This window comes from Sciurus carolinensis, chromosome 7, assembly GCF_902686445.1.
Source record: "Sciurus carolinensis chromosome 7, mSciCar1.2, whole genome shotgun sequence".
Taxonomy (NCBI): Eukaryota; Metazoa; Chordata; class Mammalia; order Rodentia; family Sciuridae; genus Sciurus; species Sciurus carolinensis.
The window spans coordinates 6,302,585-6,326,436 of record NC_062219.1 but is presented as its reverse complement, the minus strand read 5'-3'; the positions used below and the strand labels follow the sequence as shown (position 1 = coordinate 6,326,436).

Below are 23,852 nucleotides of genomic sequence, written 5' to 3'. Positions count from 1 at the left end.
TTATAGTCATCTATTTTTAAGTTTTTTCTATTTTATCTTTTCAAGTTATACTTCAGCTTATCCCAGCATGTCATGTTTCATCAAAACTAGTCTCTTTCATTTAGTGAGAAGATAATATTCTTCAATATTAATAAATGCTTTCTTAGTAAGGTAGCATCATAAGACTAGAAAAAGTTGGAAAACAATAATGCAAGTTTTGTTTTTTAGACAAAAAAATATGATAAAATAGTATACCATGTATTATAGAGTTAAATTTTTAAAGTTGACAATTTGGCTGAAATTAACAATCAGCATGGTTTTTCAAAATGACTCATCCTAAGACTCTTTCTACTTTGTAATCAAAATATTTAAAGGAAAAGAAAACATCCTTCTACTACCCCATCCACATTCAAATGAGACCTGGACATGAGCTTTGGAGTGAGAGGGTCCTTGGCTAAGTCTTGCCTTGCCGGGACCAGTTCCTCAAACAACCTTTGCTGTTTCTCACCTACAATGAGGAAGCGAGTACTGTCTACTGCAGGGGCAGCTGCCGAGTGCAGTGAGGGGTGACGAGGTGTGGCAAGCACCCGTGGGTGTTCCTCTTGTCATTCTCACCAGTGCCACATACTCTGGCTGCTGCAGTCATCCTATGATTTGGAAACCTACTGATCCTGTGGCTTGCACACCCTGGCTTCCTGCAGCTTGGTCATGTGCAGCCAGGGAGCATCTCCCTATATCAGCCCATGCTAATCCACTGCTGAAATCCTCAGAGAGTTCTTTTCTCACCAGAGTGAAATCCAGGACCTGTGAGACCCCACAGGACCCTCCCCACCCTGCCTCCCTTCTGGGCTCCACCTCCTCCTTCTGCCCCACTCCCGCTGCTTTCCAAGCATGGTCTTGCCTCTGGTTCATGGATTCGCAGTGTTCCCTCTGCCTGGGACACCCAGAGGGACCACAGTGCTTCCTGAGGATGCTCCCCTGAAAGATCCCCTCCTGACCCTGAAAGAGGCCTCCTGACCATCTTACATAGAGAGCACCCCCCCTTCACTCTCCATCGCCTTCTCTGTTGATGTTTTTCCAAGGACATATGCTTACTAGTTGTGTGTTTCTGCTTGTTATCTTCTCCCCCAGCTAGAGCTAGCTGTATTCTGGGAGGTGTTTTGTCTGTTTTCATTTCCAGCTACATTCGAGTGCCTGGAAATGAGCCTGGCTCAGGGTAAGGAAACCAATCCCCAAAGTGCTTAAGTAGTTAATTAACTGTGTGGCAAATATGAGAGAATATTCCTCTTCTGTTCTGGGTCCAAAAGCTTTGTCCCATCTGACTGTCAAAAGGTGATGAATGGCGCCTCATTCAGGAAACACAAATAACATGTGACCTTAATTCACGCACAGGTGTCTTGAGCCCAGGACTGGCTCACTCAGTGTTCTTGATCAGAAGTTTGTAAAATAATACATTTTCTTCATTAATCATATTTTGAACAATAGTATTTTTCACTGTTTAGGCAGTGCTACTCAAGGCATGTCTCCTGTACCGGCTGTACTAGCATCACCTGGGAACCTATCAGAAATGCAATTTCTTAGCCTCTGCCCCAGGCCAGCTTGGGCTCAGTTCATCAATCTGGGCTTCAATAAGCCTGCAGGTGATTCAGATGCATGCTAAGTTCCAGATCCACTGCTCTAAGGAATATGTCACTCCTTCCAGTGTTTTGACTTCCTGTTTCAAGTTTTAAAACAATGCATCCTAACTTCTAAGCAATGTCAACATAAGAAAATGGCTCCTGAAAGAAATTAGTTTATTTAGGAGTGAAAAAGGATTACAATCTGTGTTATACATTCTATGAAGGATCATAGGCACATCCAGAGAGGCTGAGGTAGAGGGTACTTGTAAAGGCAAAAAGGAGACGTTCCTATAAATGTTTGGAAACAAATGTTTTGGGTCTCAGCATCCTGATGCAGGAGATGCTGTCAACTCATTGATGGAAGCATCAGCTGCTACGCATATCTGAGATGCTGCAGATTTGAAGGAATTCTTGCTATGGGCCCTGATACATACATATATGCAGGAGAAACATAGCATGCAGAGCATGTAGGAAATTCTTGTGGGTTTTTAGAAATTTCCTGTGGTATGCTACAGTTTGGATATGATGTATCCTCCAAAAGCTCATATGTGAGACAATGGAGTAGTGCAGGAATGTTCTTAGGTGAAATGATTACATTATGAGAGTTTTAAACTAATCAGTAGGTTAATCTACAATTAATGCAGATTAATTAATGTAGATTTATCCACTGGTATCGATTACCTGGGTGCTAACTTTAGGCAGGTAGGGTGTGGCTAGAGGAGTTAGGTCAATGGGGGTATGACTTTGGGGTTTATATGTTAATCCTGGTTAGCAGAGTGTTCTTTCTCTCTCTCTCTCTCCCTCTGCTTCCTGACTATCATATCCCAAGTTGCTTTCCTCCACCACACCCTTCTGTCAGGATGTTCTGCCTCATCTCGAGTCCAGAGCTATAAAGTCAGCGATCTAAGGACTGCAACCTCTAAAAACCATGAGCCAAAATAAACTGTTCATCCCCTGATTGTTCTTGTTAGGTCTTTTAGTCACAGCAATGCAAAAGGGGTCAAAATGTGGTGCTTATCTCAGTCCTGTGCATGAAACCCACTTTCTCATGGTTCCACTTTTCTTTGGGTATGAATGTAAGTGACCTCATCTTGGAACTGGCAACTATCACAGCAAAAAGAGCACACTAATATAGATCGTTCACTCTGGGACACTTTGACAAGTGAAGAATATGTCCTACAAATGGCTACATGAAAGTGGAAGAGAAATTCCTTCCAACAGATACATAAAATCCAACACATGAATAAAATAAATATGAAAAAGAAAGCTAACACAACACCTATAAAGTTCATAATTCAACAGCAAATGATCCCCAAAATATTTAAATGAATGAAATATCAGCTGAGAAATTCAAAATAATCATTATAAAAGTGATTGATGAAATCCAAGAGAACACAGAAAAACAACTGAAAGAATTAAGGAAATCAATACAGAATATGAATGAGAAATTCAATAAGGAGATAAAAATATTGATTAAAACACAAACAGAAATCTCGGAAATGAAAGACACAATAACTCAAATAAAATGTTCAGTTGAAAGTCTCTCTAATAGAATAGACCATGCTGAAGACGAATCTCAGAGCTGGAAGACAAAGTATTCGGCCTTGAACATTCAGATAATATTAAAGAAAAAAATAAATAAACATAATACACAAGAACTATAGGAAAACATGAAGAGACCAAATTTAAGAATCATTGGAATTGAGGTCAGTTGTGAAATGTGGACTAATGGCATGGATAAATTTGTCAGGTAAAGAGTAACAGAAAAATTTTCAAACCCTCATGAGATGAACATCCAGATACAGGAGACAATCAGAACCACAAATTGACAAGAGAAAAAAAAAAAAAAAGAAAAGAAAACTCTCGCTGACACATAATAATTTAATTAAAATGCCTAACACACAGGACAAGGATAGAATTTTAAAAGCCTCCAGAAAACAATGCCAGGTTACATTTAGAGGGAAACCAATCAGAATCATTCCTGATTTCTCAGCACAAACTTTACAAGCCAGGAGGACTTGGAATGATGTGTTCCAAGTCCTGAAAGACAATAACTGTCAACAAAGTCTGCTATATCCAGCAAAGCTATCATTAAAAATTGAAGATAAAATAAAAACTTTCAAAAGAAGCAGAAACTAAAAGGATTCATGATTACTAAACCAGCACTATGGAATTTACTTAGACAAATATTACACACAGAAGAAACAAAAAACAAACCTCAGGGTTCACAAAAGAACAAATATCATTTGAAGAGTAGCTAAGCAAATGAGAAACAGGACCAAATTAAACACAATAAAAATAAAAATGGCAGGAATTAATAAACATCTCCAATAATAACATTTAATGTAAATGGTTTCAGCTGTTCAATTAAAAGACATAATTTGTTAGAATGGATTAAATAACAAGATCCAACTATGTGCTGTTACACGCAATGACAGTCACAGGACAAAAGGGAAAGGATAAAAATTGATACACCATGTGAATGGAGCCCCAAAACAAGAAGAAGTAGCTATTTTCACACCTGACAAAGCAAATTTCACACCAAAATTAATTAGAGGAGACAAAGGTCACTTCATATTGGTAAAGGGAGTAATTCAACAAGAAAATATAAAAATAATAAATATTTATTCCCCAAACATGGGTACAACTAGTTATATAAAATAGACACAACTCAAATTGAAGTTCCAGACAGATTCCTGCACAACAATAATGGGTGATTTCAACACATCTCTCTCTCACCATTAGACAGGTCATCCAGAAATATATTCAGTAAAGATTCTTTGGATATGAAAAATATTATAAATCAAATAGATTTAACACACATATATGGAATATTTTAGTCAACAACAGATTAAGTGCACTTTCTTCTCAGTGGCTCATCGAAAATTCTCCAAAATCGACCACATTCTAGGCAATAAAGTAACTCTTAGCAAAACTCTTACAAAACAAATGATATAACTCCTTGTATCTTATTAGATCATAGTGGAATGAAATTAGAAATCAACATGACCAAATCAAACAGAAACTATATAAACACATGGAGATTCAACAATATTCTTTTGACTCATGAATGGATGACACAAAGGAGAAATTAAGAAATTCTTAGACTCAAATGAGAATAGTGATACAATATACCAGAACCTCTGGGACATTGTGAAGGCAGTACTAAGAGGAAAGTTTACAGTTATGTGTGTCTACATAAGATAATCAGGAAGATTCCAAATAAAAAACCCAATGATGCATCTCAAGGTTCTTGGAAAATAATAAAACAAAAACAATTCCAAAACCAGTACAAGGAAGGAAATAATTAAGATCAGAGCCAAAATCAATGAACTTGAGAATAAAACAAAACAAAACAAAACAAAACAAAACAAAGGACTGATGAAACAGAGTTGCTCCTTTGAAAAGATAAAATTGATAAGCCCTTAGCCATATGAACAAAAAGAAAAATAGAGAAAAACCAAATTAATAAAATTAGAGAGGAAAACAGAGAAATCACCACACACATCTAAGAAATCTAGCAAACCATTAGAGACAATATTGAAAACTTAAACTCCAATAAATTGGAAAACCTAAAAGAAAATGATCTGCCAAAACTGAATCAAGAGGACACAGAAAACCTAAACAGACCAAAAACTTGAAATGAGATACAAGCAATAATAAAAATCCTTCCAATGAAGAAAAGCCAAGGACCAAATGAATTCTCACCAAACCTTAAAGGAACAAGTAATGCCAATACTTCTCAACTATTCCATGAAATAGAAAGGGATGGAACACTTCCAAATTTATTCTATGAAGCCAATATTACACTTACACCAAAACCAGATAAGAACACATCAAGAAATAAAAAGCTACAGACCAATATCCCTGAGTAACTTAGATGCAAAAATAATTAAATAAAATATTTACAAATTATGTTCAATATATTAATAAGATTGTATACCATGATCAATTTGGTTTTACTCCAGAGATAAAAGGATGGTTTAATATATGCAAATTGATAAATGTAATTCATCACATAAACAGAATTAAGAACAAAAATCACTTAGTAATCTCAATATATAGAGAGAAGGCTTTTGACAAAATTCAGTACCCAATCATGATTAAAAAAAATCATTGAGGAAACCTGGGATGAAAGAAACCTACTTCAATAAAGCCTATATATGAAAAATCCAAACCAACCTCATAGTTAAATGGGAAAAACTGAAAGCATTTCCTCTAAAATCTGAGACAAGACAAGGATATCCACGCTCACCACTCCTATTTAATATAGTGCTAGAAATTCTAACCAGAGCAATTAGGCAAGATAAGGAAATAAAAAGGATAAACATAGGAAAGGAAGAAGTCAAATTATCACTGTTTGCAGATAATATGATCCTATACCTAGAAGATGCAAGAAAACTCTATCAAAAAACTGCTAGAAATAAGAAAACAAATTTGGCAAAGTAGCAGTTTACAAAATCAACATACAAGAATCAATAGCTTTCCTATATACCTACGACCAATTTGCTGAGAAACAAATCAGAAAAACAATTCCATTCATAGTTGCCTCAAAAAAAAAAAATCCTAGGAATAAATCTAACCCAGGAGGTGAAAGATCTCTACAATGAAAATATACAACATTGAAGAAAGAAATTGAGGAAGACCTCAGAAGATGGAAAGGTCCTCCATATTCATGGGTAGGCAGAAGTAATATTGTTAAAATGCCCATACGACAAAAAGCAAAGTACAGATTCAATGCAATCCCTATCAAAATACCTATGACATTCTTTACTGAAAGAACAGTCCTAAAATTAATCAAAAGAATAAAAGACAGAGAATAGCCAAAATGCAATCCTGGAGGCACCACAATACCTGATTTCAAATTATACTACACAGCGATAGTAACACAAACTGAATGTACTGGCTTAAAAATATACATAAACCAATGGTACAGAATAGAAGAGACAAACCTGACAGCTATAGTCACCTGACCCTTGACAAAGGTGCCAAAAACATGCACTGGAGAAAAGACTCTTTAACCAATGGTGCAGGGAAAACTGGTTATCCATATGTAGAACAATTAAACTAGACCCTTATATCATCTTGCATGCTCACAAAAAACTAACTCGAAATGGATCAAAGACCTAGAGATTAGAAACTATTCAACTCCCAGAAGAAAATATAGGGTCAACATTCCAGCATACAGGCAAGGGCAACAAATTTCTCAATAGGACCCCTAAAGCTTAGTAAATAATGCCAAGAATAACAATTAGGATGGCATAAAATTTAAAAGCTTCTGTACAGCAAAGGAAACAAATAGGCATGTGAAGAGAAAATTCACAAAATGGGATAAAATCTATGCTAGGTACTCTTGACAGAGGATTAGTATCTAGAAGGTATAAAGAGCTCAAAAACTTTACACCAAAACATCAAATAACCCAATTAATAAAGAAGCAAATGAATTAAACAGACACTTCTCAAAAGAAGAAATACAAATAGCCAACGAATATACAAAAAAAAAAAATGTTCAACGTCATTGGCAATTAGAGAAATGCAAATAAAAACTACACTGAGATTTTCTCTCACACCAGTTAGAATGGCAGTCATCAAGAATACAAATAATAATAAATGCTGGAGAGGATGTGGAGAAAAAGGAACACTTTAATCTTGTTGGTGGGATGTAAATTAGTACAACCACTATGGAAATTGGTATGAAGGTTCCTCAAAAGTCTAGGCAGGGAGCCACCAGATGAGCCAGCTACACCACTTCTTGGTATTTACCCTGAAGATTTGAAGCCATCTTTAAATCTTGATACATGTATATTCATGTTTACAGCAGCACAATTCACAATAGCTAAACTATGGAACCAGCCGCGCCGTCCATTGGGATGGATGGATAAAGAGAATGTGGTGAATATATACAATGGGGTTTTAGTCAGTCAAGAAAAATGAAGTTATGTCATTTGTAGGAAAATGGATGGAACCAGACACCATCCTGTTAAGTGAAATAAGGGGAACTCTGAAGATTAGGGGTCGTATTTTTTCAGTGTGCTGAAGGTAGAGAGGAAAAAGGAAAGCAAAGGCGGTGATGGGTCTCCTGAATCTCAGAGAGGTCAGTAAAGGAAAGGAGCCAGGGGGTGGGAGAGGGAGAGGGACGGGGAAGTGCTGGTGAGTGACGTGGGCCTAATTATACTGTGACATTCTGTGCGTGTACAAGTGTGTAGCAACAGATCCCAACTATCACGTACCAATAAAAAATGTAGACAAATTCCCCACCCAAAACCAAACAGTTCCCACCAGGAACACCGAAAACCAGACTGTAAACAACTATCACCTTACTTGGAAACAGTGAAAGAGCAGGAGAGAAAGAAAACAACGTGTCACTTGCAACACCACGGCTCACGTTGACCAGTGCTTTTCGCCACCTACGAGTGCCTGAAAGGCACAGGCCTGGTGTCAGATCAGGCACAGGCCGGTGTCAGAAGTGTCCTCCCGCCCTGGCCACGGTGAGGCGAGGGCCCAGCTGCTCATCCTGTCCCACCCTTTCACAGGCAGCCAGCATCTAAGGTCTTCCAGATTCAAACACCAAGTGACATGCAGAAAACAGGGCTCATTCCTCCTAATTTTCTTTCTGTACGGCTGAAGTTTCCAAGCATTTTCCCCAAGTGGCAGGTGCTGCACGTGGTTAATAGGTAACCCAGGCAGATGTGAAATTGCTCCGGTTGCCACTGGTTGACTTGGTGTGTGCACCTCTGTCTGACCTGCCTCCCGCCTGGCACCCGCTGACGTCACCAGGTAGGAGCCAGAGTGGAACGGCCCAAAGGCCTTTGCTGTAGGGCACTGGCCTTTGTGGACCTGTGCCCTGAGCCAAATCGAATCAGAATCTGGTGATGGGATAAGCACAGAATTTCTTCTCACTGTGGCATGAGAATTTGTGGCCACCCAAGAAACTTGGAACACGCAGCCCAGGTAATTCTTCTGCACACTTAGAGTTTGTGAGTCAGTCTAGGAACTCTACCATGTCATTTTTGTTAAGAGGGCATAATAATATAAGCATACTGTTCACCCACACTCACTGCAAATTGTCCCATTCAAGACACTACATTCATTCAAACTCTGAAAGAGCCAAAATATTTTAAGAGGAGATGGCTCATTTTCTCTGTACAATTTTTAAAAAATTATTAGTTCTAAAAGTTAAACACAGAACTTCTGATGAATGATTTACTATGTTTATAATTTCAAGTAATTTAACAAGCATTTATTATTACTTCTCTAGGAGATTTTAGGGGAAATGGCAATTAATTGGACAAAAACCCAGTCCTCAAAGAGATGAAAAGATGCAGTGAAGGTTAAGGAAAGACTATTTGTAGCTCTTACGTTGACCTGGGTGCCTCAGGTGTAACCTACACCTGGCTTCCTGTCACAGCACTCAGGATGCTTGGAGGGCTGCTCTGGCCCGGATGCTGGGAGGTGTCTCAGGAGCATGCCCCCAAGGGACGCCCACTGCACGAGGTGGTGGTGCCATGGCCGGCACCCGGCCGAGAACACCAGGGGACGGCAGGTGCCAGCCAGGGGCAAAGAGTGAGGTGTGGCCACAGGTGTGGGTCGAAGGGCACAGACTCCGGGCACTGACCACAGGCCTGCCGTCACTCCTCACTCCGTGTGAATTTACAAGAATTCATTTCATCCATTGTTTGGGCTGAAACATTTCCACATTTCAACTTAAAAGATAAGGAGGATATCTGACATTTAGTGGAATTTTCTCCAAGAGAGAGAATATGGTCTTAACTAAAAGTTCTATGGTCTAGAGAGAAAGTCAACTGAAAGTGTCAATAATTCCAAAACCATGAAGTAAAATTCCAAAGAAGACTGAAGGAAATTTTATGATAAAGTAAATAATAAGACTACATTTTAAGATTCTTCAGATAAATATCAGTAGTGAGATTCTAAAGTCAGATATTCTAGGAAATGACTTGAGTTTGTATGTGCACAAGAGGATTATTCTGCTAACAATACTCATTTGAAATAATAAAGAGAAAGCTTTAGTTTGACTCTAAAGGAAATGAATATATTTTCCATTTTTAGAAAGATTTTTTGGAAATAACATTATAGAACTAGTTTATAAATCCACTAACATAATCGTCCAAACTTGGTCAATGAATAAATATTTCAAAGGTATATAAATCTTAATTATATTTTAATGCCACCTTTGACTCTCAACTGTATCCTATTTGGGAAAAATGTATCATATGCTCACTCACCCTATCCTTGCACGATGCATACGATTGCTTTGGGCTTTATGTTTTGAGTTTTGTGTCATCCTCATCTTACTGAACATCATAATTTGTAGCCTTTTTGTTAAATTCAACACTGTGATCTGGAGACATGTCAATGTCGATAGGTGTACACCAGGTCAGTTTACTGTGGTTCAGCGTGACTGATTGTCTGTCTGCTCTTTGACTTCAAAGATGGTTATGACCTGTGTTGTTTCTCTCTTTCATTTGTCCCAGGAAATTAACCCACTGTTTCTGCAAGCTCATCTGTGATTTCTAAAATGTGTTGAATTACATTTAGTGATTTAGCAGAAGGCATTTCCTGTTCCTTGCTGCCACTGTGAAGGTCATCCTAAGTCCAGGACTCTCTTTGCTTGACCTATCTTTGCATGAGGGAGACAAACTTCTACCTGTAAAATCAGTTATTTGGTGTTTTCTGTATATATAATCAAAATTAATCCTGTTCTATTTTTGGTTTGTTTATGCTGGAGAATAAGAGAGCAAGAAAAACACATTAATCTTGTCAAAATAACAAAAGGATGGCCATCTGCTATGGTTTGAATGTCTGTGTCCCCTCCAAAATTCATGTTGAAAACCAACTGCCAATGTGATAGTACTGAGAGGTGGAGCTTTTGAGAGGTGCTTACGTCCCGAGGGCTCTGCCCTGGTGAATGGGATCAGTCCCTATAAAATGAACTTAGGATTCACTACATAAATCGAGTAGGACAATATTCCACCCTGGGCATATAGGGGATCAGAATACACCACCCCAAAATGTGTCATAGGGAGTATTTCAAGCAATCACTCCTTCATCGCCCCTGCCGTGGGAGGGCACAGCCCGTGTCCCTCTGCAGCACGTGCCAACGCGGCACCCTCTCAGACCCTCTCCAGACTCCCGGGCTGTCGGTGCCAACATGTTTGAAGAAAGTAAGAAGCAGAAGAAACCAAAATGTGAGGAGGCCATGCAGGTGCCACAGTGATACACTCAAACCCCAACACAACTTGTCACACCACACAACTTATCCCAGCCACCCCAGCTCCTCAAAAAGGCAAAACAACATTGCCCGCATTGCTGGGTCCTGACACGCCTCCCTCCGGGACAATGTCTGTTTTCATGTGACACCTGCGTCACTGCACTTGTGGTTACACACATTCCCCTCAGTTGACACCCAGGGACCTCCTTCTAGGGAAGTCTCCTTACAGTGACAGACTCCAGTCCAAACTCAGCAGAGCTCAGACATGCGCAGAGTGGGGCCACGCTCCACAGAGACTTCCCTGCACAACCAAACACCGTGGACGGAGGCCCTGGACAGAGGCCGCACAGTACCTCCAGCTGCTGCCGCGTCCCTCCTGCTGCTAGTGTCCAGAACCACAGCCAGCCCCACCGAGTCTGCTGGCAGGACGCAGCTGCTGAGGTCCACCCTTGTCAAGCTCTTGGGCTCCCTCTCAGAGCCTCCAGCGGAGGCTCTAGGCTCATCCCCTCCAGGTGCGCCTGCTTCCAGATCTTTCCTCCTCGGTCTCTGCACAATGTGAACGATGCTCTGCTGCTCCAGGTCACAGTTCTGTTTGGGAGGGAGGCAGAAACACACAAGTAAATGGCAAGCATTAAATGCCAGCGTTTAACTTGTCCTCGGTTTCGGGGACTTTAAAGTCCGTTTCTGTACAGTTTCTACATCAGTAGTCAAAGGGACAGGAAAATGACAGGTGTGATTGATTGACTTAGGCACACTGCCCCTGCCAGTGGGGGTCACAGCACTTATACACAGTACGTGTTAGACAAGCAACACTGAACTGGGGCCAGAAATGGAAATTTAGAGATGAGTGGAACACAGCAGCAGAAAAACACAGCGAATTCAGGGGGATGTGAATTTTTGTAGGAAAAATGTACCCTATTATACATATGAAAGCATGTATTTGCATAAGCACAGTGCAAATGATACTGTTTCAAAACTGATTTACCCCCAAAGTGATATATCCTCTTAATAACCTCTAGACAGGGACTGTCATGCACCTGCTACTTCATCTCACAGACTGGGTCCTGGCTCCCAGAAACCTACCATCCCAATTATCTATGGCTTCAAACTCTTTTTCTTTCTTTTCTTTCTTTTCTTTCTATCTTTCTCCCTCTCCCTCTTTCTTTTTTTTTTTTTTTTTTTCTTTTGTATGGGGGTTTGAAACCAGGGGCACTTAAACACTGAGTCACATCCCCAATCCTTTTTATATTTTATTTAGAGACAGGGTCTCACTGAGTTGATTAGGGCCTCACTAAGTTGCTGAGGCTGGCTTTGAACTTGCAATCCTCCTGCCTGGGCCTCCAGAGCCACTGGGATTACAGGCATGTGCCACCGTGCCTAGCTCTAAACTACTTCTTGCCATTCGCAGCAGGGACTTCCTCCCTCCCCGTGTCCTCCTCCAGTTCTCTTGTTGCTGTCACAAAGTCCTCTTGAGAGTGGCGACCTCCTCACTCTGCTGCTCCGCCCTGCCCCACACACTACTGTTTCTGATCTGCCTCCAGCCAGGAGGTCAACAGGATGCCCTGTGTTCTCCAATCCTGTCCCTACCTCCCTCCATCTGCCTGTCACCGTGACCGACTTGCTCTCTGCCCCCACCTCCCAGCTCCCCAGATCTCCCAGGCCAGCCGCTCAGCAGCGGTCACTGTTCATCACCCTGTCCCACGTCCTCCCTGCCTTCCCTGTTTGTCCTACCACCACCTTCCCCCACAGCACCCAGGCTCCTCCAGCCCACAACCTGATTCTCCTCCCGTTTTCTAATAGGTGTCAATCACCACGTGGGCTCCTCCTCCCTAGGCACATCCACCCAGTGAGGTGCCCAGAGTAATCATCAGGAGCCAGACGCACCCCTCCCATCTTCTCCTCCTTTCACCGTGGTGGCCTCCATGTTGGGCCTTCATTATGCGACGGCTTCGTCTTTATGCCCTGTGCCTCCGCCTTCTGCCACTGCCCCCAGGCAAGGATCTTTGCCGAGTGCTGCGCGTGAGCTTCTGCAGCGTCTCACTGTCACCTGTTAAACAGAACCCAGCACTCGCCGCCCTCCTCGGGTGCTTACCCTTTCCTCCTTCCTGGAGCTGTCTCGGGCCTCCTGTTCTTTCCCTCTCCTTCAGGCTGCGGGTAGACCAGGCCACTCTTCATATCCCTGTCCTTACTGAAGTGCGCGTGCAGCATACTGAGCCTCTCTTGGCCTTGTACTCAGCCCCACGCTGGGCCGTGGCCCACGGGACAGCGTGGAAACGACTGAAGCAGGGCCTCCCCGTGCTTCTGCCCCTCTGCTAGGTAAAGAGCATCTCTGGAAGCTTCCACCCCTGTAGCTCAGGCCACAGAGGTACCCAGGGCAGACCGAGCCCAGCCACGAAAGCCACAGCCTGTGGGAAGCAGAGCCTTCCAAGGGGCCAGACTGGGACGCACAGCCCAGGGAACCCCAGACCCAGTTGAAAGAGGCTCCTGACACATTGCTCTGGGTGCCTGTGGCCGCTCCTAGCAATGAAAGGAGAAGCAGTAGGAGCCCTCGGCCTTCAAACCACAGCACCTCGAGACCTGAGCACAGCACAGCAGGGCAGGTGCCGGAGGGCAGGAGCCGGCCAGCAGGAGGGGCAGAGTGAGAGCCAGCCCCTGGCGCAGCCTCAGGGTTCACCCGAACTGTGCTCTCGAGATTCCGTGACAAGGGGGCACTGCCCACGTCCAGGGTTGATCAACTCTGCCATCCTCGGGACAAAAGGGATGCCTCTCTCTCATCTAGGTTACCACAGTCTGTGTGCCATGCTCTTCCCACTGCGGTGTAGGGCGTGAGCAGTATGTGGCGTGTGTGCCTGTGCATGTGTGTGCACAAGTGTGTTCACGTGAGTGTGTGTGCACATGTGTGTGTGCACCCCACAGCTTAATTTATAAATTCTTGAGAGCTGCACGCAGGTCATCCTTCCACGCGTTGGCCAGAACGCCTGGACAGCGCTCGGATCCTGAAAGATGGAGAAAAAGTCCCCATGGATCGAGAGCGTGAAGGCAGAGGGAAGCAAGCATGAAGGTGGGACAGGGGCAGCGGAGAGCTCAGGGCCCAGCGTGCCCGTCCCCCAGGGACCAGTGGAATGTGGAAGAAAGAAGAGAAGCCCTGGCACTTTGTCACCTGCCATGTGACATTTGGGAAATCACATCCCCCCTGGGCTTCAGTTTCTGTCATGGACAGCAGCATCTTCAGCTCTGAAGACTCTGGGGATTTGAGGAAGGGTGCAGAGTGAAGTCCCCAACTCACAAACTCAACACATCGAGCAGCTGGGGCCTCGCATCAGCACTGGAGTTTTGGAAGCTAACGAGGGCGGCTCTTTGCTTGTACATCAATAAGGCCTGACAACTATTGGTTTGCTCCATCGTTCGGTTCTTTATACAAAGACAGTGACACAGGCAGCCATTACCATGTTAATATTCCAGCTTTCTATGGTCTTAAAATTAATTTTTTTTTAAATCCCTCATGCTCGGACTCTGTGGAAAACATGAGGAACCTAAGCACATTTTTAGAGGCAGCTGAAATTTGACAAATACAGAAAAAAAATCCAAAGATGAGTACCCTGTTTGCTCACGTCCACATTTCCCTAATGCTCAGGGTAGCACTGCAAGGGGAGCGGAAAGACCCCAACCAGATTTCAGCAGTTACAGTGACATTTAGAGAACATATTTTCCTGTCTCCATCCAGGGTTCTGAGATCTTTAATTGCTTAATTTTTGACTCTTTCACAAAAAATGTTGTTGATCAAGGAAAAGGTCCCTTTGCCAGATGGCTCGCTCACACTGCTCACCGCCACATTAACAGCACACCCCACGGGCCGGAAATTGGATCAGGTTCAGTGGTGCAGCCGCTCCGAGGCCCCAAACGACATCCAGTTCTCACGGTACACAAGAAGCTCCTCAGGTTCCCTCGGAAGAGATGCTCGCTGGGAAGACAGGACAGGCTCCAGTGGCTTCAAGCTCCCTCAGGACAAAAACAACGTCTGGCTGCTTGACGGTAAGATTGCCTGACAAAGGGACAGCATGCAATGCCATTTCTTTTCCTCTTTATAGCAATTTATTAATCCGACCAGTAAGGCGGTGACATACATTGTTTCGTGTTCACAGAACAGGCAGGCAGGTATTCATCCAGCTACACGGGGTCCTACGCGGTCAAACAGAGCTGCAGACTCATGGGGACTGGAGGGGCAGTGTCTTGGGCTCTCTCCGACAGGACCTCTGGTATGGAGATAGCCCACATTCATAAAATAGCCATGGAGTTATTTTCTTTTTGCCAAATAATGATCAACTCTCATCCAATTGGCCATTACCCAACAATATACAAAAAATGTCCTTTTTCTCCCAAAAGAAGTCTCTTTGATGGTATGTTGTTAGAATAGAAACATATCAGAAAGAATCTGATAATCCAATTAGAACCTTGGAAATAATCAAAACTTGAAAAATCTGACAATGTTCTTCAAAAATACTCTTAAAGATTTAAGCCCCAGAAAAGTGAATAATGTCACTGTAACAATTACAATTACTGGGGATTGACAAGTCATCCATGTTTCCAAATACTTAATGGAGAGTGACATAGAGTATCTCTAAGCCAATTAATGAAACTTTAAAATACTTAATAATGTCACATAAGCATTCATGTATTATGACAATTACGTTAATAATAAAAGTGAAAGGCATATGGTGTTCTTGAGGCATAACTGTCTTCCCAGGGCTCTGTAAGGGAGTTACTGTTACTATCAGCTGTGTAACATATCTTGAAGTTTGATCATCAATTTGATAATGTTGAGAAGGGATTTTCAACAGGTGCTTAAGTCATCAGGATGGACCTTCATGAACGGGACCAGCACCTTCGTAAAGGAGATGCCAGGGAGCTATCTGTCCCTTCCCTCCTTTTTGTACCCTCTGTCTTTCTGTTTTCTGCCACGTGGAGCCCCAGCATCAGCACCTTGATCTTGGACTTACCAGTCCTCACTCTGTGGGAGCAAGCCTGTTCTCTGCAGTTGCCCAGCCTAAAGTATGTGTTACAGCTAAAGACATCCACGAGCGAGTCAGTGTGGAAAGCCAGGAGATGTGCCGAACATATAGATCTATTTGCACACTACTTATTGTGGTTGCCGTGGCTGGTTTTAATTCCACTTCACAGAAGAGGAAGGGGAGTCAAAGAGAAGTTAACAACTGGCTCAGTGTGACCAGCTTCCAGGTGTGAAGCCAGGGTGGGACCCCAGGTGTGAAGCCAGGGCGGGATCCCAGGCTGCCCACTCCTCCCTTAGCCTTCTCTGAATCTGTAGGGAGAGTGGAGATGCAGATGGGCAGGCAGACTAGGAGGAGTCCACAGGGCTCCGTGGGGAAGAGGGGGCTGGAAGCTGCAGATGGAAACACCCAGGTCCAAAGGAATGTGCAGGAAAAGGGACGCTACCTGGAAAATCAGGAAGCAGAGAAGACAGCCACTGGGCCTGGGACCACAGGGCGGAAGCAGAAGAAAGCTTAGCTCGGTCTGATTTAAGATACATACAGGTCTAGGAGAGTAAGAATCAGTGCAGTTCCAGAGGACCCAGTGAAGATATGGACACGGCAGCAACAGGGCAAAGGTGGTTGGGACCAGCCCAGCAGAGTCCAAAGGCGGGAGCTGTGAGTGAAATCAGCTTCCTGTGAGGTCCCAACACCCAGGATGACAGTGCTTGTCACAGGGTACTCTATTCTCACTGTGTTTCTCTCTGTCTCCACACAGTACAACCTTAGAGAAAAGACGCTGCATCTTTTTATATATATATATATATATATATTTTTTTTTTTTTTTTAGTTGGCAATGGACCTTTTATTTTATTTATTCATATGTGGTGCTGAGAATTGAACTCCGTGCCTCACACGTGCCAGGCAAGCGCTCCTCCTCTGAGCCACAGCCCGGCACCTGCGCCTTTCTAATGCTCTATCTGTGGAACCTACTGTGGCGCCTCAGCCATAACACGCACACTCCCGCCGAGGGCCTGGTGACTCCATGATCCTGCAAAACACACGGCCGCTGTCACAGCCATTTCAGAGGTGGGCACACACTCGAGGGCTTCAGGGACTTGCCCATGTGGTGTCAGGTGACCAGGAAATGCAGGAGCAGGCCCAGGGACCCCCGTGGCAGGGCTGGTTTGACAAGCCCACGCACCAGTCTAGACCCTCTGGGCTCTTCCTGCACCTGCTCTGGTGGCCTGTCAGTCAGGTCAGGCTCTCTTCAGTACTGATTTTACTTTCCTCCAAACCTTTTAAACTCTATCTCCCCGCACAAGATGCAGACGAGTATTCTTGAAGAAACCTCTCACGCTCCCTATTGTGTATATTGTAAAGTCTCACAATACCTGATTTTTATTTAAATTTTTATGGCACAATTTTTCCCAGAAATGAATTATTATCAGATCATTATCAGATAAAAGGTTTCCTACTTTAATAGTCAATGATGGTATCAGATTTTAATTTTAAAAATTATTCTGTATTGAGACTTTCTCGGGTGATTTTAAAGGATCATTTGTTTTTTACTTAATCATATGCGGTGCTGCGAATTGAACCCGGTGCCTCGCATGTGCTAGTCAAGCGCTCCACCACTGAGCCACAACCCCAGTCCTATATTTTCTTTTTTCTGATGAACAAATTGCAGCATGCTTATTTCTATTACTTCTGAAAATAACTTCCAATATGTTCTTGTAAGACCATCAGGGTTTCTAATGTATTTTCCATGCCAAAGAAAGACAAAACAGTTCTTGAGGACATCCTGGGAGATGCTTTCTAACGTAATGGTTGAGAACCCTTTTGCTGGTTGCTGTTGACAGTGGGACACTGTGTGTAAGACAGTGAGCCTGGAGGGGCTCAGGATGATCAGAGTCACCAGGAGGGAACTGCTCCCACTGGTGCGGGCTTCAAACTCCAGCTCCCATTAAGAGTTTTCAGTGACCACTAAATGCCAATTTGTATTAATTGGAGGAGAATAAGAACTATTCCTTCATTCTCATCCCTCATTAAAAAAAAAAAAAAAGGAGACTTAAGAATCAGATTCTTTGTGATTTATGCTTTGAATTATGTCCTATTTCTTATGAGAATTTTTCATTATAATCAAAGATATTATGCTACATAGAGATATTGAAAGCTCCCCCGCCCTTGCCCAAAGCAGGGTAATACAATTACTGGCAAAGGTTGTTAGCCCCACACTAATTAGCCGGTGCAGCTCTGAAACTTGCCACCCAGGTCCCTCCCACCACAGACCTAGGACCTCTTCGCTGCTCATTAGGACCTACACCAGAGGAGCTCAACAGGGTCTGGGGAGGATATAGGGCTTTCGCCGCATGGTAGCTGCAGTGGTAAATGATTCTCTCGGGAGGAGAGGAGGTTAGTGCTGTTTGGAATCTACTTATCCCTGTTGGCCCTTTCCTAAATACGAAAGCTGTCAGAGAGTCAAAACTATACCCATGAAGACCACTACATTTCTAATTGTAAGCTTTGCAAGAAAAGTCCAAGTGTTGTTTATTATCACTAGTTATGATAAATACTATGAACAAAAATACACATGGGTCATTTTCAACAAAATTACATCATTGTTAAGCCATTGCACACACTTTATAGAATTACTAGGGCCATGGCTAATACACATAGTTCCTCGTGTGCTTAGATGGCAAAAAGGAATCCATCTTGAACAGTAACAATCTACTGTATATTTTGTCTTCCTTCTAGAGATATTTTACCCCAAATGACTCAGTCCCAGGGGGGAAAACCAGTGTACAAACTTTCTTCCAAATCCTTATTACACATATCACCTCTCTATGTTCTCTCTTTGCCCAAACCTAAGAAGAATAGTTACTACTGCCAAAGAGATTTCACTAGTGATAAGAGGAAAACAATATTTTCTAGCACTGGGGTTATTTTGAAACAAGAAGATGCTAAAGATAAAAACACCTTTCTATCCTGTTGCAATACGGATCTGGAGTGTTCTCCAAAGTCCCATGAGTGAAAGGCTTAGTTCCCAGTGTGTGGCACTATTGGGAGGTGGTACTCTTTGGAAGGTGTGGCCTAGTGGAAGAAAGTTAGGTCATTAAGGGGACATTAGAACCCCAGGCCCTCTTCTCCTTTTGTTTCCCAGGCACCATGAGATAAACAATCTTCCTGCACACATGCTCCTGTTGCCATGACATAATGTGCCCAAGACAATGGGTTCAAATGACCATGGAATGAAACATTTGTATCTGTGAGTCAAAATGAATGATTCATCTTTTGAGTTGACTTTCTCGGGTATTTTATTATAGCAAAAGAACGCTGACTAAGGCATATCCCAAGGCCTATCCATTGCTATACACCTCACCTCCCTAAACCACCCACCATCATTTTATTTCCACACTTATGATGTCATTTTCTTTTTTCCTCCTATAATTCTCCTTTCTAAGAGAATGGAATAGTCTTTGGATAATCTTCTTTCCCCTAACCTTCTCCTCTCCCTCTTCTTTCTGTTCTAACTTCACTCATCTTTCTCAGATTGTGATTTTGAATCCATGGTTTCTCTGTAGTGAACAGGGACTCACTCTGTCCCATTCAGAACTAAACAGTACCAGATGTGTCCTTTGCTTGGGTGACATCCTACTTTGGTCTGAGCATTGGCATCTCCCCCCAAATTCATAGGTTATGATGGTGAAGATATGAGGTGTCCCCCAAAACTCATGTGTGAGAGAATGCAACATAGTATCGAGGTGAAATGATGGGGCTATGAGAGCTATAACCTAACCAGTGCATTGATTTAACTGGGAGGTGACTGTAGCAGGTAGGATGAGACTGGAGGAGGTCGGTCTTTGGCAGTGTGCCTTTGAGGTATTTTGTCTTTGTTGAGGGGAGTCTTTCTCTGCTTCCTGGTGTGATATGCTAAGTTGCTTCCCTCCACCACGTTCTTTTGCCTTGATATCCTGCCTCGTCTCAGGCCCAGAACTGTGGAGTCAGCTGTCAATGGACTGAGACCTCTGAAACCATGAGCTCCAAAATAAACTTTTCCTCCTCTAAAATTGTTCCTTTTCAGGTCTTTTGGTCACAAGAATAAAAAAAAAAAAAAAAAAAAAAAAAAAAAAAAACTGACTAAAACATATGTTGACCCCCAACCCCAATGTGATGATATTGGCATGTGGGACCGTTTGGAGGGTGATTAGGTTAGGGGTGAACCCCTAATGGATGGGATCAGTGCCCTTATAAGAAGAGACCTGAGAGCTTCCTATCTCTCTCTGCTCTCTGCCATGTGAGCCTTTGAGAGCTGTCTGCAAACCAGGAAGGCAGGGCCTCACCAGTCGCCAGCTCTGCCAGCGCCTTGCTCTTAGGCTTCCAGTCCCCAGATCTGTAAGCAGTGAGTGTCGTTTGAGCCACTCAGACTGTGGTGCTCTGCTACAACCCCTGGAACTGAGTAGGACAGCCTGGACAGGCTGCCGCAGACCCAGAAACTGCAAGCAAGCACGAGGAGAGCAATTGATGTGTTCAAGCTTACAAGCAGCTGGGAGCTGGCCTGGAATCAAATGAGTTTATTTTATTTCAAATTTTTAAAGTAAACTATTGGGTAACCCAGAAGATGCATATATTTAATCAGCAGAAACTAAAGTGGGAGCAGTTTTGAATTATCACTGCTATTAAAAAGACTCCCCTCCCCCACCAAAAGCACCAAAACCTAAAAACTCCCCGAGGAGAAGTATATCCGGTTATCTGCAAACCATAAGAAAAGAGGAACGTATAAACTCTAAGAGGTGAGAAAAATAAGCAAAGTGACTGAGTTCACTTTGCACTGGAATAACAGAAGAGCTGATATTAGTAATTTATAAAGAAATTTCTCACAGTTGTGAGGTTAGAAAGGCTGGGAAGCCCAAGGTCCAGAGGCCTACATCTAGCAGGACCTTTTTGCCACGTCATCCATGGTGAAAGGTGGAAGGGAAAGAGAGAGAGAGAGAGAGACTTCGACCCTGCAGCCCCCGGTGGAGCCTTCCTGACCTAACCACTTCCCCAGGCCCACCCCACAGCACTGTCGCATTGACGAGTCAGGTTCCAACACGAGGATTCAGGAGACGCGTGAAAACCATAGCACAGGGATGGTTATTCTAAAATATTAATAGCTCCTCCCTAAGTCAAGCATATGTCCTCCTGCCATCAAAACAACATTGCCAAGTGCCATCACACAGCCACCTTCAGCAGATCCCAGGGTCACATCTCCCTTGGCCTCCAGGTGGGGCCTGAGGACCTGCACAGGACTAGGTGTGCGGGGGAGGGCGGGGCGGAGTGTAGTCAGGCTCTTCACCATCAAGGGAGAAACCTAGCAGGCAGGCATTTGTGTCTGTATTTTTAAACAACCGACAGAGATAAACAGTGTCACTCCTTCGCTGTAAATTTCTTAAGCTCTAGCCTCGGGTTGAAATTTCAGATATAAATACAACACATTGTTGTTGTGTCAGCCCCTCTTCCGCAGTCTGGTTGTGCTCCGCGTGTGCAGCAATTCCTTCCCTCTGGATAAATGTGCTCCCCGCCCACACCTGTACTCAGTCCGCCTGCCCTGAGCCCCTGTGGGATCAGGACACACGCCTGGGCCCAGACGTTCGGACAGCAAAGCAAGGATGAACGGTGTCCACTCTGGCTTCAGCTGCGGGTTCTAATTAATTCTTTCCCGTAATCGTTTATTCAGGAGCAACGATGTGCAAAGGCCACTGGTCACACGAGGCAGATCCCCGGGAGCCAGGGCTCACGCCGGAAGGCAGGGCAGCAGGCAGGGACAACAGCCGGTGAGTGAGGATGACCAGCTGTGTGCAGCAATGACGGACCACTCAGCTACTCAGCTTTGAACGTGACTCCGAAATAACTGGTAAACGCTGCCATGGAAGAAACCTTCCTCCAGATTCATCTGGAAGAACATCTATAACGAATTCAGCTGGCGCCCAGCTTGCCCCAGTTCTATGACGTAGATGTTCCTGGGGCACGCAGACAAAGAAAAGCCCCGCAGAGGCTCCCGTGGTCTTCGCTCGTGAGAAATCGATTGAAGACGTGTACAGAAGTCCCCTGGGGGGCCCCAGGAAGTGCCCCCAAAGTGTGGGGCCAGCATTCTATGCTTGTAATGAAGCCAATGACAATCCCACATGACATGTCAGCCCACAGATTTACAGACACAGCAGCCTTCCCTTAGCCACAGGGCATCTGTCCAAAGACCCCCAGTGGATGTTTAAAACTGTGGATAGAATTGAACCCTATATTCAAGCCAGAGTTCTACTAAGTGGCAGACAGGTGGCATACACGGCTTGACCGTGGTGGACAAAGGAAAGGTTCCCCACCAAACGGACAGAGAGGACCTACAGGATGGCATCATGAGAACAGAGTGCAATTTAAAACATACTAATTATGCTTGGAACTTTCCATTGAGTGTTTTCAGGATGAGGGTGAAAGCATAGCAAGAAAACCCCAGACAAGAGACTTCTGGGACATACTGTCCTCACACAGGCTCCTCAGGCGGGGAGCGAGGAGAGCCCACAGGGAGAGCATTCACACACAGCTCGGGAAGCCATCACTCAGGCGACATCAGAGACTTGCAGCATGAGCACAATGAAAGGAAAGCGCTGATCTCTCATTTATGGCTTATTTTTTATTTTTTTTTTTACAACTAAGGAAACAGTTGACTAAAGGACACCTTCTCCAAATTTATGACCATTTCTAACCTTAGAAAGTGACCTTTTGTGGAAACAGTTTCTGCAGATGCAATTGAAGACTTCAAGATGACTCACCCTGGATTTGCGTTAATCTACTTAAATCCAACTAATGTGTTCATAAAGGAGGGAGGAGGCAGAGAAACAGGGAAGCAGGACGCATGGGGACGCAGGGCAGATGGGGACATAGCTCTGCACCCCCAGTAGCTCCAGATGCTGAAGGAGGGGACGGGATCCCCTCCTGGAGACCTCAGAGGGAGTGCCACCCCACCAACATCCTGACGTCTGAGTTGTAGCCTTCAGCACTGGGAGACTGTAAGCTGGTGGTGTTTAAGCTTCACTGCTTCACCTTGGCAGCCCTAGGAAGCAAGTGAGGTGGGGAAAGGCCCTGGGGGTGGAGGGAGCAGGATGTGGCAGATTAGGGTTGAGAAATCCAAGGAGTGGAGAAGAAAAGCTGGAATTCATTACTGCAGGGATCCAGTGCTTTCAGACAGAGTCAAATACAGAAGCCCAGGAGGGTTTCTGACTTGGCACTGCATAAAGCCAGCTGTTAATAGCTCCCCCTTCAACTATCAAAAGTCTTCCTGTTTGAAAGATGAACCACATGGTCTCAGTTGCCCATAGCATACAGTATGTGCTCAATATGTACTTCTGAAGAATTTAGAAAAAAAAAAAATCACAGTATTGATGACACCTAATATATTCCAAGCTGTCTGCATACCAGCTGCCGCTTGCGGGGTCTTCTCATTTTACTGCGCTCAGCCTCAGAGTTGAGCAGGCACATCCACATCTTCATTTTAGTGAGGCGGTAACTGGAGTCCAAGAAGTTAAGTCATCATCAAAGGTCACACAGCTACTAAGTGGCTGAGCCAGATTCAGACCTAATATTTGTGAGTTACCATATTAATAGCTCACAGATCCTTCTCATAAACAGTAATGCTTCATCTCACTGATACAGTTTGAATGTTTATGTCATCTCCAAAATCCATGTTAAAACTTAATCCCCCACACAACAGGATTCACAGGCCAGGCCTCTAGAAGGCGATTAGGCACCAATGCTCTGCCTCATGAATGAATCAGGGCCTTATTTAAGGGCCTCAGAAGGCGAGCTCCCCCTCCTGTCCCTTCTGCCATGTGGGGGTACAGTGTGTCCCTGCCAGAGCACGTATCAGCAAGCCTTCACTCTGGAGCTAGGGTGCAGGGCTCAGCAGATACCCGCCAATGTCTTGACCTTGGACTTCCCAGCCATCAGAACTGTGATAAATAAATTTCTGTCCTTTACAAATAAGTCTCAGGCATTTTGTTATAGCAG

General features: G+C 43.8%; 1 protein-coding gene across 3 annotated transcripts in view; it reads right to left on the bottom strand.

The window, feature by feature from the left end:
• The window catches only part of Prkn (parkin RBR E3 ubiquitin protein ligase), a 1,199,081-nt gene that overhangs the window by 817,684 nt on the left and 357,545 nt on the right, over window positions 1–23,852 (bottom strand). For all 3 annotated transcript variants that reach the window (XM_047557058.1, XM_047557059.1, XM_047557060.1), the window contains exon 3: window positions 11,181–11,415. In XM_047557058.1, coding sequence (XP_047413014.1) covers window positions 11,181–11,415 — 235 coding nt within the window. The remainder of the gene's footprint in view (window positions 1–11,180; window positions 11,416–23,852) is intronic.